General features: G+C 43.3%; 1 protein-coding gene across 2 annotated transcripts; it reads left to right on the plus strand.

The window, feature by feature from the left end:
- The first annotated feature begins 898 nt into the window (after positions 1–898).
- Positions 899–10,589, plus strand: GLYATL3 (glycine-N-acyltransferase like 3). Of its 2 annotated transcripts, XM_083435467.1 has the most exons (6): positions 899–1,692; positions 2,418–2,527; positions 4,580–4,687; positions 5,633–5,759; positions 6,938–7,064; positions 9,843–10,589. In XM_083435467.1, exons 2-6 carry the CDS (start codon positions 2,450–2,452, stop codon positions 10,267–10,269), a joined length of 867 nt encoding a protein of 288 aa, XP_083291593.1. In that variant the 5' UTR covers positions 899–1,692; positions 2,418–2,449; the 3' UTR covers positions 10,270–10,589. The 2 variants fall into 2 exon arrangements, with proteins under 2 accessions (XP_083291593.1, XP_083291594.1); XM_083435468.1 differs by lacking the exon at positions 4,580–4,687.
- Positions 10,590–14,567: the final 3,978 nt, after the last annotated feature.

Raw genomic sequence — 14,567 nt, forward strand, 5'->3', positions numbered from 1 at the left:
TTTATTCAGTGCTTCCTACCTCAGTGCTCTAGAAATCTGAGTTTCTCATGAAAATTGTAAGGCACAATAATAGGTTTTCATTTATATCAAATGGGAAGGGTTGTGAATGATTTCGGCTTTTATCTGCATTTTAAAAGAGGAAAATAATGTCTTGCTTGCAAACAAAATATAATTTTACCTACTTGCAGTTGCCTCTTCAAGTTAAATTGGATGTCATGGATATTGGAACTAATGCCAAAAAGGGAGAGAAAACTGAAATTAAAGGATTACATTTTATTTTCAAAGCAGGGTTGGTTCTTTTCAATAAGGAAAATCACACCTGGCATGTCTTAGGTTTAGGAACCACAAGATTAAGGTTTAACTCTCCTTCCTTAAAGTTCTGTTTTCTTAGGTTTAATTGTCAAGTGCCATTCAGTTTTGGAAAACAAGCAAAACAGGTATATCACATCTCTGGCTTGCATATTTGTCTCTCTACATCTTTTGAAATAAACCTGAATAAAATAAACAGCTTTCCGCTACACCCATAAAGATGTTCTAGAACACTACAGCCAAGAGAGTTTGTTTACATGCTACTGATCTCGGTTTTGTTTAATGACAAATGTGCTCTAGCCTGTGGTCCACAGGGAACTAAAAGTATGGTTGCCAAGGATGAGACTTCAGCACCTAGGGTATATGGAAGACAGATTTTAGCTAGAAGTTAGAATTGCTTTGTTTCAAAAGAAGTATTCATATTTATACAAGTTTTAAGCGGGTTGTAAATCAGCCATGTTTCCCACACCTAATATTTAATCAGCTTATCTGTGCAATAAGATCTATGGTAAAGAATGGGATACTGAGGTAGATACATAGGTAAATGCTTTAGAGAGAACCATGAAAATGAAATTATATCTGATTCCTGAAGTTGCTGCCTTCTTTGGAAGGGGTATGCAACTGGCCTGCTTCCAAACTTTAATTTCAGTTTAGGAATTTTCACAAGGTAAAAATAAATAGCCTAGAAGTTAGAAATCTATAGCCTTGAAAGTAATTGAAGATGGACACAGGATTATTCCATGTGTCTGTTCCAGAAATAAGACTTTTAGGACCTCTTCTTACAGATGTCTTCTCAAGAGATGTAGAGCTTTTACCTGACTCTGATAACATTCTACTCAGCTTCTGTTCAGCAGATTCAGTCCGGCCCAAATGACTGTGGGAAGAAGCTAGAGCAGCATTAGGAAAAACCTAACCGAATAAACGGTGTTTTGAACATGGGGGAAATTGAGAGCTTTCAAAGGCACAGAGGTCTTCTGCTTCCCACAATGTATTTCTATTTGCACAGTTTAGACCATTTCCCACAAGACTGTGTAGAACTATGACTAGTTCTTTGAAGTCTGGTTACACCGTTGTAATTGCTCAATAATTCCTTAATAATCATTGTAATTTGCTTTAAAGTATGTGGAAATGGGATATCTTACAAGAAACAGTGCTGCAATATCAAATGTCTTGTGGGCAATGGAGGCAGGTTTGCAGGGCTTTTGAGTTTTTTGACCTTTACTATTGTCTCTTAAAGCTTGTGTTGTAAGTCCCTCCTTCGGAGGGTGTGGCTATTTCCTCTTCATCTTCCACCTGCTGCCAGAAAATCTATGTAACCGAAAGTGCCTCTTAGTGTTCCAGCTGTTTCCTATATCTGAACAGCCAGTTGAAAATCAGCCCCAGGTATGCGACCTAGATATATGAGGGTTGTGTGGGATATTTGTATATTTTGTTCAGAGTGGCACGTATCTGTGTCCACAGCCCATTCTGACGCAAAATGCAGACATGGTGTCTTGAAACTTTAACCCAATTTAAAATACCGTTTTGATCTATACGTTATCCGTAACGGGCTATGCATTTCTATAAGATGGTGTTTCTTTCTTACCCCATTGTAGAAGAATTTTGAGTTCTGCATTCCAACAAAATAATCTCTGCCGTGTGAATTTAGAGAGGGCGGCTGCCCATGCACAGCTCCGCACCCTCTCAGGTTTAGGGTGAAGACAGGCTCTCTATATACTACCCTTTATTGGGTTTAAAACTATGAGAGTGGACAACAGTGCTGTCAAAGTTTTTATTTTATTTATAAAATGTTTACCCCTTCATATTTGTCACTCTCATATCTGTTTACAGCAACCTGGAAAAGGTAGAGCAGTAAAAACATCAAATTTGTGGCACTTACTGTGTGAAATTTTCTTTTTCAAGAAGCTTCTCATGGGTTTTAGTCCAGAATAAAGTCCAGCTGATTATAGGGTACGGTGGGTGGGGTGGGCGATGGCACTGTATAAAATGTAATCTATAAATACAGAAGGGTATGATCTCTAGGATTATGTTTTGGGCTTCCATTTTTCCAGAGCACTAAAGTTACATTTGCTGCTAGTCACGGTTTTTCTTCTGCTTGTGCCCTCTAGTAGGCCACCTATGTTTGCATGAAGGTTGCAAGATGCTGGTGTTAAACTGTTCTACAAAGCTGCAAATACTGGAACACAAATTACTCAGTAATTTTCCTGAATCACTTAAGGTAATGCAGATCTACGTAAACTTTATTTATGGGCTTGAAAGTCTGAACTATCAGGGTGTATCTTTTAGAGATATGATGGAGTACAGATTTTTGCTATTAGACCTGAATTTGTACTTGTGTTCCATGCAGAAATACAGTTGGGGGCTGTTTTTTGTCTTTTTGAAAAGATGGATGGTCTGAATACAATTATTAAATAAAAATGCATTTTATATTTATATTAGCACCCCCAGAACAAAATTTAGACTTGCATAAAACAATTACAAAATGATCACTACAGTATTATGATAATGAACATTAGAATTTTATCAGGGGGTAGACAGTTATAATAATAATAATAATCTGATGCAAAATGGCAGGCTGGTTTTGTTCCTGCCTTCAAACATTGGCATCAGTGATTAATGGAGACCTGTTGAAAATTCATAAAGATGAAATGTTCTATCTACCCTATAAATTCAGTTCATCATAAATGTGCAGCACATGCATAGACATAGATGCTCAGAGAGGGTAGCAGTGATTATGCTTTGCAGGTATGTGCCAGTTCTGAATGAAAAGTGCAAGGCTCCATTATGCTGGTGTCTCTTCAGATCAGAACTGAGGTCTCAATTACAGCCAGCAAATCAAGTGAGGTGATGCTTAACTCTGTAAGCTGAAGCATTCAAGAAAGCCGAATGTTTACTCCCTGAGAAAAACAAAACAAAAACTCACCATCGTTTCTGATACAGAATTGTGCCTGATTGATTTCAGGTAAAACATACCCAACTTTTCTGGAAAACTTCAGAATATGCAGTCTTTTGAAATGTCTTTAAAGGCTCCTTTCAGTTTGTTGGTTTTGGAAACTTGCTTTTTCCTCCCTTGTGTTTTGCCTCCCTTCGAGCTCATTACTGCAGCCAAGCCTTTGGCTTGCAGAGTGTCATGGGAGTAGGGGAAGAACAACGGCCTCCTTCCTCTCTGTCCTCTTTTCTCCGTGAATGTCAGTAAGATCTTGCTTCCATCTACAATGGTTCTCTGAAAACACATTTGCAGAAGAGAGAGGGAAATAACTCAACCTTTTAAAGCAGCCTAATTCTTAGTTCCTTAGGCAGTGATGAATATAGGTAAAGGTAAAGGGACCGCTGACCATTAGGTCCAGTCGTGGACGACTCTGGGGTTGCGGTGCTCATCTCGCTTTATTGGCCGAGGGAGCCTGCGTACAGCTTCCGGGTCATGTGGCCAGCATGACTAAGCCGCTTCTGGCGAACCAGAGCAGCGCACGGAAACACTGTTTACCTTCCCGCTGGAGCGGTACCTATTTATCTACTTACACTTTGATGTGCTTTCGAACTGCTAGGTTGGCAGGAGCAGGGACGGAGCAACGGGAGCTCACCCCATCACAGGGATTCGAACTGCCGACCTTCTGATATGGGTGTCCTAGGCTCTGTGGTTTAACCCACAGCGCCACCCTCATCCCTATTATGCATATATCCAGTGCTTTTTACTTCTTCAAAAAAAATGCTTAGGGGTCCTCTCATTTTCCTATTCATATTGAAATGCTGCCTCTCACTGAGGCCATACTTAGATTCACAAAATATTTAGGGGTCTGCGTCCCCCCTGAAATAAAGCACTGCATATATCCAACCTGAGCATAGGATGGGGGCACTCACAGCATTAACACCCCAACAGATCTTGCCTTCCCTATTAGGTTTCCAGATGGGCACCAAAGTCCAGCATAGAGGCCGACGTGTCTCTGTCTCCTCCAGCTTCCAGCTCTTATACACAACAGCTCTGTTGTTCTGCTACCTAGGATCACCTGGCATCCAGCCAGGTGGGGGGAAATGCCTACCCCCCTTTGTGGAGAGCACGGTTCTTGGCTCATGTTTTCGGATGCTTATGAGCACTTAACTGGCCAGCGAAAGCCAAATGGCTTAATTTGGCCGATCTTCCAGGTTCCCTCATGCAATCTAGCCTCACTGATACAGGATCACAGGTTTTGGAAGGGACCTATGGTTTCATCCAGACTGACCCTCATAACAATATTTTTTCCAACCTCTAAACAGCTCATCTTTCCTTTTGAAGGTTTATGGAGCAGTGCTAAATATAAACAGAGGAAACCCCTTCAGGAAGGAAGTGGTGGTGGATTCATGGCCAGAATTTAAAGCTGTTATTACCCGCCGGCAGAGAACGGTATAGTAAAGGGTATAATCTAATGTGCTCTCTCTCCATCTCCCTCCCCTCCCCCCATGCACACAACATTTAGGTGCTGGGTGTTCAGCATTGCTTAAAAGAGCCATGGATTTGTGAGTTCCCCTCTTCTCTTGCAGCATGAGTGAAATATACTCGGAGTTGAGTGTGGATTTCATGCTCTTTATTTGTCTGCTTTATATACATTATTTACACAATGGGCCCCATGTGATTGGCTAATTCCGGGATTCTCCTGTAGGCCAATCAGGTTGCAGATTCACTTCCACCTGGAGTTGGATTGGGTGGCTCCTGCGGACCAATCAGACTGCTGCATTCTGAATCCTATTGTTCTAGGACCGATCAGACTGCTGCAATTTGTATCCTATTCAACGCAATACATAACAATGAGCATGAGGGGAGAAGAAGCTTTCACTTCCGTTTTTTATTATGCCTGAAGCTGAACAAACCAGTTAGTTTTAAGTATGGTTTCGGGAGTCAGGCTAGCTACAAACCATGTTTTATTATACTGGCTTGTTTGCCCTAAATCATAGCTGAGACTGACTACAGTTTAGGTTTGTAGATAATGATGAACTATACTTAATTGACAACAGAAGTATCAACACGAGTCCTTAAAGCAAACAAGCTTTTTCATTTAGTTTTCTTGATTTATATACAAATTTTCCTGATTTATATACAAATGATTGTTGAAACTTGCTGTAAATATTTCACATGCTCACTTCCTTACTCCTGAAATTTGAAATGGGAAGCCTAATGAGAAGCACTACAAAACTCATTTATTTAGAAGAAATAATGACTTTTGGCAATTGTTTCTTCATTCTAAGTTCTCTTCACTGTGGCACATCACAGTTTTGATTATAGCAACAAAATTATTGTGTATTTGTTTGTATAATGGGATGAACTAGGGGTTTTGTGTTTTTAAAATCATAGGCTGAAAGTGATGACCTGGACCATTTTACCAATGCCTATGCTGTATTCTACAAGGACCAGCAAGCATATCAAGCATTGCTGGAGAACCCAGACACCATAAACTGGGAACAAGTCTTCCAAATACAGGGTAAAGCTTATTTCTTGCTGGGTAATGGAAATGCTGTGACTGACTTCTGAAGAAAGATTTTCAAGCAATATGGTCAGAGTGTGGAAAGAATTAGTGGCACAGACCTGAGAATTTCAGCAATGTGTCCTTTGTCACAAACTAGATTTTTGCCAGGGTATGTTGTACCTGCAATATCCTAAGAATATCTAGATCAAATGCTGTGCTCTAAAGATTATAGAATGAATGGTGCAAATATAAAGGTAAAGGTAAAGGTACCCCTGCCCGTACGGGCCAGTCTTGACAGACTCTAGGGTTGTGCGCCCATCTCACTCAAAGAGGCCAAGGGCCAGCGCTGTCCGAAGACACTTCCGGGTCACGTGGCCAGCGTGACATCGCTGCTCTGGCGAGCCAGAGCCGCACACGGAAACGCCGTTTACCTTCCCGCTGGTAAGCGGTCCCTATTTATCTACTTGCACCCAAGAGTGCTTTCGAACTGCTAGGTTGGCAGGCGCTGGGACCGAACAGCGGGAGCGCACCCCGCCGCGGGGATTCGAACCGCCGACCTTTCGATCGGCAAGCCCTAGGTGCTGAGGCTTTAACTCACAGTGCCACCCACGTCCCTAAATATAAAGGTAAAGGTACCCCTGCCCGTACGGGCCAGTCTTGACAGACTCTAGGGCAAATATAGCAGAAGTTAAATGGTGTATGTTCTTTTGCAGGCTTTCACATAAACACTTGCTTATTTATGTGGCCAGCAGCAAAGTGATTCTCTCTCTCTCACACACACACACAGAGACATGGTTGGTTTTGCACTAGGGAATTTGATGTGATAATTGCAGCTAATGAAAAGTTGTTTTGTTTAAACCATTGTGTTAGATTCTTTCAGCTGTTTGTTTAAACGCCCCAGGGTACCTTCTCACAAAATGAAATGAATTTAACTTTTAATTTGACTCATTCAGTGAGGGATGTAAATTTGGTTGTCAGTACAGGTGCCACAAAATATCTATATAAAGCATCAAAAAGAATTTTGGGTTCTGTCTTATGAGTGTGAAAAAGGAGCATTTCTAAAGAAATGGAAAAAAAAAAAGGATTTTGTGGGACACAATACAGCACCTCTAGCTAGTTTGGCTAAACTGGATTAGTCCATTTCCTTATATCTTGCGTTTTAAAGGCTTATTCTCTCATTTATTTCTACGCAGGACTGCAGGCTGGATTATACGACGCTTCCCAAGCTGTAGCTAGTTCCAAGCTTGTGGATGTAAAGCAGTCTTGTTTCCAAATGGTTATCCATCCAAATCCTGATACACTTCCTGAGGTTAAACTCCCGTATGTTCAGTCATATCATTACTATTTTCCACAGCAATGCTGCTCTTGAAATATGTGCCAAAATTAGACACTGATTTATGAAGGTGGGTGAAGATGCCCCAGTGCCCTCAAGGATTCCCCCACTCCACCCAGTCTGCTGATTCCTGTCCTTTTCTGTATTAATGTTTTGCAACATCGGGGGGCAGATTTCAGGCTTGTAGAATCTCATTTGTGTTTTTTTTTTTTACTAGATTCACTGGCCAATGTCAGGTGTAAAATACGGTTGGAAGGAAGGTATTAAACAAGAAGGTTTAAAATGCACTCCTGAATCTTTCCTTCCCCTCGCTCTGATCACCACATTTTCTAAATTAAGATGCTGTGTCAGATGTAGAAAAGAATTCCCTTTTTTGTATTTTTTAACCATTTCCAGGAGCAACTCCATGGACAAAATTGCTACCCTGCAGGTGTGAAAGCAAAGAATGCATTGTTTCTGTTGGATGCATTCCTTCAAACTCACCTTTGGTATTAAGAATGGACTTGTATTAGTAGGATCCTTATAAGTATTATCCCAAAAGGCCGAGGTGGGGAGCGACAGCACGGAATATCTGATAGGCTTTATCGCCTACTGGCTCCACTTTCCTCTTCTGTTTGTCTTCTTTCCTTCCATTCCCACCCATCTCACGTAGGGCTTATCCACACTTGCCTTTTGGGCCACTCTTTCCGGGCACTGGTCTGTGCTTAAAAGCTCTACGTCCAAGCCCTTTTTTGTCCCAGAGCTTTCTCTTCAAAAGCCAGCTCTTTAGCCCTCAATCAGAGCAAATGTCAGTTCAGGTTTCCCACGGATTGAGCTTTAAAGGGCAGATTTTCACTGGAAGAACTCCAGAGCAATAGATAAATGCTTTTCAGTATCTTTATGCACCCCCTTGCCCAGGTTGTCCGGAGTTTTGGGCTGGGTTGTCATCAATATGCTGATGACACCTAGCTTTATCTGTTGATGGACGGCCATCAGACACTGACCAGATGCTTGGAAGCTGTGGCTGGATGGCTGCATGGGAGCCGGTTGAAGTTAAATCCTTCAAAGACAGAGGTCCTCTGGCTGGGTCAGGATGACATGGGGTTGGGGGGCCAACTGCCGTCACTTGTGGGGCTCAGTTAGTGCCAGTGCCTTCTGTCAAGAGCTTGGGTGTAACCTTTGACGCCTCCCTTTCCATGGAAACGCAGGTTTCAGCCACAGCAAAGGTGGCATTTTTCCATCTCTGCCGTATTAAGCAGTTGGTCCCTTACCTTTCTTGCCCTGATCTGGCTACAGTGATCCATGCAAAGGTCACCTCCAAGCTTTATTATTGTAAGAGCCAGTGTGGTGTAGTGGTTAAGAGCGGTGGACTCCTAATCTGGGGAACCGGGTTCGTGTCTCCGCTCCTCCACATGCAGCTGCTGGGTGACCTTGGGCCAGTCACACTTCTCTGAAGTCTCTCAGCCCCACTGACCTCACAGAGTGTTTGTTGTGGGGGAGAAAGGGAAAGGAGATTGTTAGCTGCTTTGAGACTCCTTAAAGGGAGTGAAAGGCGGGATATCAAATCCAAACTCCTCCTCCTCCTCCTCTTCTTCTTCTTCTTCTTCTTCTTCTTCTTCTCTACGCGGGGCTGCCCTTGAAGCTGACCCAGAAACTCCAGCTGGTGCAGAATGCCACAGCGAGGCTCCTTATGGAGTCCTTGCTGCAGGATCACATTCATCCAGTGCTATTCCAGCTGCACTGGCTCCCAGTAGAGTACAGGGTCAGGTTCAAGGTGCTGGTTTTGACCTTTAAAGCCCTTCATGGCCTAGGACCCTCATACCTACGGGACCGCCTCTCCTGGTATGCCCCACGGAGGACCTTAAGGTCCATAAATAACAACACTTTGGAGGTTCCAAGTCGCAAGGAGGTTAGATTGGTCTCATCTAGGGCCAGGGCCTTTTCAGCACTGGCCCACGACTTGGTGGAACACTCTGTCACAAGAGACCAGGGATTTGACATCTTTCCGCAGGGCCTGCAAGATGGAGCTGTTCCACCTGGCCTTTGGCTTGGACTCACTCTGACCCCTTATATGGGATTTGGTATACAGTCATACCTCGGATTGAAGTAGCTTCAGGTTGAGCTTTTTTGGGTTGTGCTCTGCGGCGACCCGGAAGTAACGCGACGTGTTACTTCCGAATTTTGCCGCTCGTGCATGTGCAGACGCTCAAAATAACGTCACGCGCATGCGCGGAAGCGGCGAATCGCCAGACGCGCAGACAGGGGTTGCGTTCGCTTCAGGATGCAAACGGGGCTCTGGAACAGATCCTGTTCGCATCCAGAGGTACCACTGTATAAATTTTCCCTTGGCTTTTTTGCTGGTCCATGTAGGACCAGCATGGATAGCTGGCTCGGGTGAATATCTGATGTTTCCTTCCTTTATGGTCTTGATTTATGGGCTACTACGAAAATGAGGCTGTATTTTAAGCCATATTTTAATTAACTGGTTTTTCTTCTTTTTTCTTTTTTTCTAATATGTTTTATTGTAATTTATATTCTGTGTTAGCCGCCCTGAGCCTGGCCCTGGCCTGGTATAAATCAAATTATTATTATTATTATTATTATTATTATTATTATTATTATTATTATTATTATTATTATTAAATGAAGGGCACTCGGAAACAGAGCTTTAAAGTGCTCACTGTGCCTGGAAAGAGCAGAGGATAAGCCCCTTAGTATGTATTCCCTGTTTTTGTGTGTACCTTATGGATTTTACAGCACATTTTAAGTGGCGAAATCTTTTTTAGGCTAGTACCTCCACCCAAGCTTGCTTCCCTCGATGTCTCCCATGCCAGCCTTCTGAACAGCACATGGTCCCGAGGAGGAAGCGAACAATGCCGAAAATACCTTGCCAGCCTCATTTCCTGTTTCCCTAGTGCCTGCGTCCTGGATGAAGGGGGCTGCCCCATTGCCTGGGGTTTGACGGACCAATTTGCTACTATGATCCATGGTTATACTTTGCCGGAACACCGCAGGAAAGGGTACAACCGCCTCATAGCGACAGTCCTCGCCAAGACGTTACATAGCCAGGGCTTCCCAGCTCAGGGAAATGTCCTGGAGGATAACGTCCCATCAGTAACTCTACTGAAAAGCATGAATGCCCAGTTCTTGCCCTGCCAGTTTGTCAGACTTATCCACACGCCTTTCGGTTTTGTAAACACATCTCGGCTGTAGCTTAGCTTAGAGATTCAGTGACCTTTGTGGCATTTCTTTACAACGGATGAAAGATACACTGCAGCAGTTTGGGGGGTGAAATTTGGTGATATGCAGAAAGTCAGAAAACCTCATAGAATCTTAGAGTTAGTCCAGCCCCCTAGAATGCCGGAATCTCAGCTAAAGCAGCATGCATAGTACCATATTTTCCGGCGTATAAGACGACTGGGCATATAAGACGACCCCCCAGCTTTTCCAGTTAAAATGTAGAGTTTGGGATATACTCGCCATATAAGACTACCCCTCTTCCAACGCACACCAAATAAAAATTTTAAAAACCAGTCTCCAGTCTGGCTTGGAAATCCGCTCCACTTCCCAGTGGCCGGGGGCTTCTGGGGCCAATTTTCAAGGGTATTTCTGCTTCATCTAGAGAGCTTGGTGTCCTCTGATTTAATTTGCTGTCATTTTATCCTTTGGTGGGGAGTTGCTGTAGGAGCTGCTGCTGTAGCCGGCGTATAAGACGACCCCTGACTTTTGAGAAGATTTTCCTGGGTTAAAAAGTAGTCTTATATGCCAGAAAATACAGTACTTTCTTGTGCATGAAAATCTATCTGGAAAACCAGTCCTCCCCGAAGTCTATGATAAAGCTCTGACGGACCTCAGTAAGATTTTATTTTAACCTAATCCAAATGTATCTAGCACCAGACACTTATTATATTAATTCAAAAGTAGCCTCCTGTGCAGTGGGGTGGCGATGGGAGGCAGCCAAGCACATTTGCCCCTGGCCTCGGAAGGGCTAAGCTGGCCAGAGGGCCCCTGCCAGGGGCTCAGACAAGCTGCACAGAGCTGCTTCTGTGCATGTTGTGAATATGAATCTGGGTGAATATCACCAATCCATACTGCAAGCTTATCTGAGTCCAATTAAACAACTGTATCTTCTAATCCAAATCGGTTTGGGCACCCTACATTAAGAGCTGCCAAAATAGATAGATATTGTGATCCCAGAAGTCTCTGCTTTAGTGCTTAGTGCAGGGGTCAGCAAACTTTTTCAGCAGGGGGCCAGTCCACTGTCCCTCAGACCTTGTGGGGGGCCAGACTATATTTTGGAAAAAAGATATGAACAAATTCCTATGCCCCACAAATAACCCAGAGATGCATTTTAAATAAAAGCAAACATTCTACTCATGTAAAAACACACTGGTTCCTGGACTGTCCGTAGGCCGGATTTAGAAGACAATTGGGCTGGATCCGGCCCCAGGGCTTTAGTTTGCCCACCCATGGCTTAGTGCATCATTTCATACTGTTTAAATGAACCTTAAGTGTTTGCTGCTTCAATGGTTTGTTCTTAATTATTGCCTCATCCTCTCATAGAAATATTAAGAATGAATAATAGATTGCAGTTGCACTTTCATTAAACTAGCTATTCTCTCACCTCCCGTACACTTTGCCTCTATACTTTCAGGTTAGTGTTCTTCTAATCCAGTGATGGCCAAACTTGGCCCTACAGCTGTTTTTGGACTACAACCCCCATCATTCCTAGCTAACAGGACCAGTGGTCAGGGATGATGGGAGTTGTAGTCCCAAAACAGCTGGAGGGCCAAGTTTGGCCATCACTGTTCTACTTGGTATCTGCCAACATGGTCATTTTTTTTTTTTACCTTACATGGAGGAGTAAAGAAAGATCTTTTAAGGGACTTGAGAAATATACTTTCCTTAAGCCTAGTACAGTGGTACCTCAGGTTACATACGCTTCAGGTTACATACACTTCAGGTTACAGACTCCGCTAACCCAGAAATAGTGCTTCAGGTTAAGAACTTTGCTTCAGGATGAGAACAGAAATTGTGCTCTGGCGGCGCAGTGACAGCAGGAGGCCCCATTAGCTAAAATGGTGCTTCAGGTTAAGAACAGTTTCAGGTTAAGAACGGACCTCCGGAATGAATTAAGTACTTAACCCGAGGTACCACTGTACTGTTAAAATCTCTTGCTAATTGAGCCATAATTCCCTGGGAATTGTAGCTATTTGAAGGAAGGCCTCCTAGCAACTCTCAGCACCCTTGACAAACCACAGCTCCCAGAATTCCTTGGGGGAAGCCATGACAGTATAAAGTGGCATCATAGTGCTTCAAATGTATGGTGTTCATTTTGGCCAAGTAAGCCTTTAAGATGTGCTTGTTCTTATTGCAGCTACCACTATTCTTCTCCCCCCTGTATCTTCTCATACGATATCTTCTTGTTAACATAAATATTGCTTGATATTTGAAAGTAAATTAGTTTTTATAGACTTTCCTCTCAAGTATCTTGACTCATTATTGTATGTCTGTATGTTGCTTGTCAGGACATACAGAAAAATACATGTTATGTTGTTTGTCTGCACATTCTGATTAACATATGCAACCAATAGTTTTCCTTGCCACAGGGGTCTGAAAACTGCAGTAGGGTGACCACTCACAGCTGGAATGAACATGGTCTTGTCCAGTTTGTTCCCCTTCGTGGCTCAGGCCTCGCTCCCTGGGGAAATGGGTCACTGCAAGTGGGTCTGCAATGGCATGTGGGACACTTTTAAGTTTGTGGGCCAATTCCACTGAGAGCCAAATTTTGGAGAACATCCTTGGGGGTGCAGCTCTGCAGGTTTGCATTACACTAGGGACAGAAAGAAATTCTATTATGCTTGCATTTAAAGGTGAACCTAGCTAATTCATACTTTCTGAAACAATATGCAATGTGCTTGCTTGACTGCTTTGATAGGTATACATGGTATTGTTAATTTGGCCTCAGTTACAAGATCAGCCCACCCATAAGGTAAGGTGAGGCGACTGCTTCAGGTGGCAGGGTCCACGAGGGCAGCAGACCCCGCTGTCAACCTCTCCCTCCTTGTTTTTGGTGTAGTTCTTCCTTTACCCCTTCTCTCCTGGCAGGGCAGAAAGCTTTATTTTGGGGCTGGCCCTCTTCTGCTGCCAACCTAGCAGTTCGAAAGCACCTCAAAGTGCAAGTAGATAAATAGGTACCGCTCCGGTGGGAAGGTAAACAGCGTTTCCATGCGCTGTTCTGGTTCGCCAGAAGTGGCTTAGTCATGCTGGCCACATGACCCGGAAGCTGTACGCCGGCTCCCTCGGCCAATAAAGCAAGTCGAGTGCCGCAACCCCAGAGTCGGTCACGACTGGACCTAATGGTCAGGGGTCCCCTTTACCTTTACCTGTTCTGCTAGGCCTGTGGAACTACTAACTTCAGCAAATAGTTGAGACACCTTGAGAGATGAGAATGGAGGAGAAGCTCAACTCTGAAAGTGTTGAAGTCAGCCCATGGCACCGTGGATGATGATAAAGTGAAAGTCAACATCACTCTCTCAGCATAAAGAGCATAAACTGGGTGGCGTTTCTCTTTCAAAAGGATGCTAAAGAACACAAATATTTCACTATCATTCCATTTCCTGCCTTTCTCAGAAAGGTTTACAGTATCATAAAAACAGAACAATATAATAAATCAAGACAAAATATAATCAAAGAATAAACCTACAACAATAAAAACATACAGCAAAAATGAAAAACACCACAATTCCAAAAATAGTTTCTAAAATGGACACTAAATGTCAGTTTTCAATGGCATCATATAGGCAGGCAAAGAGGGATCCAGCAAATTCCCTCTTGGAAAAGCAGAACATGATTTATTTGCCATGATAGAAGTGGTCTTCTCCCTTATCTCCACCAACTTATGTTCTCCTTTGTGGGTAGGAACCAAGATGGACAACAAAAAGGCTCAATTTGCCCGCTGCTTTTTGGGGTGTGGTGGAGGAGGGACAACAAGGACCCGAGAAAATGAGAGACATTTTCAAGCAAGCTTTTACGGGAGTTCTGTTGGCAGTTCCTGAAATACTCAAGCCCCAGACCATTTAGGTCTTTAGAGACCAATGCCAACACATTTATTAGAGACAGGAAACAACCTGGAAGCCAGTGAAATGGATATAAAACTGACATAACACAGCTCATTCTGTTACACCTTGATACCATGGAGATATTAGGATCATGGAGCTCATAAGGTTTTTGTTCTGCTGGCCCAGATGACAAAAAAAGAAGAAGCAAAGACACAAATATAATTCCTTGATGAATCTGGAAACTAAGGCAAATTTCCCCAAACCCAGCACAAACTGAAGGAGGTCTTTAAGAACAGCAATGAATGGAGCAGTGAAATGGAGGGGGTGGGTCAGGCACCCCTACAACCCCCCCCAAAATCGGGGGTCATGGGCCTCTGAAAATTTATCGGGTCCTCCATTCCCAGCCTGCCTTGCACCATCCCCCAAATGAACTTATTGACCTCAGTCCAA

This window comes from Podarcis tiliguerta, assembly GCF_965153285.1.
Source record: "Podarcis tiliguerta genome assembly, chromosome: 3".
In the NCBI taxonomy this organism is placed as follows: Eukaryota; Metazoa; Chordata; class Lepidosauria; order Squamata; family Lacertidae; genus Podarcis; species Podarcis tiliguerta.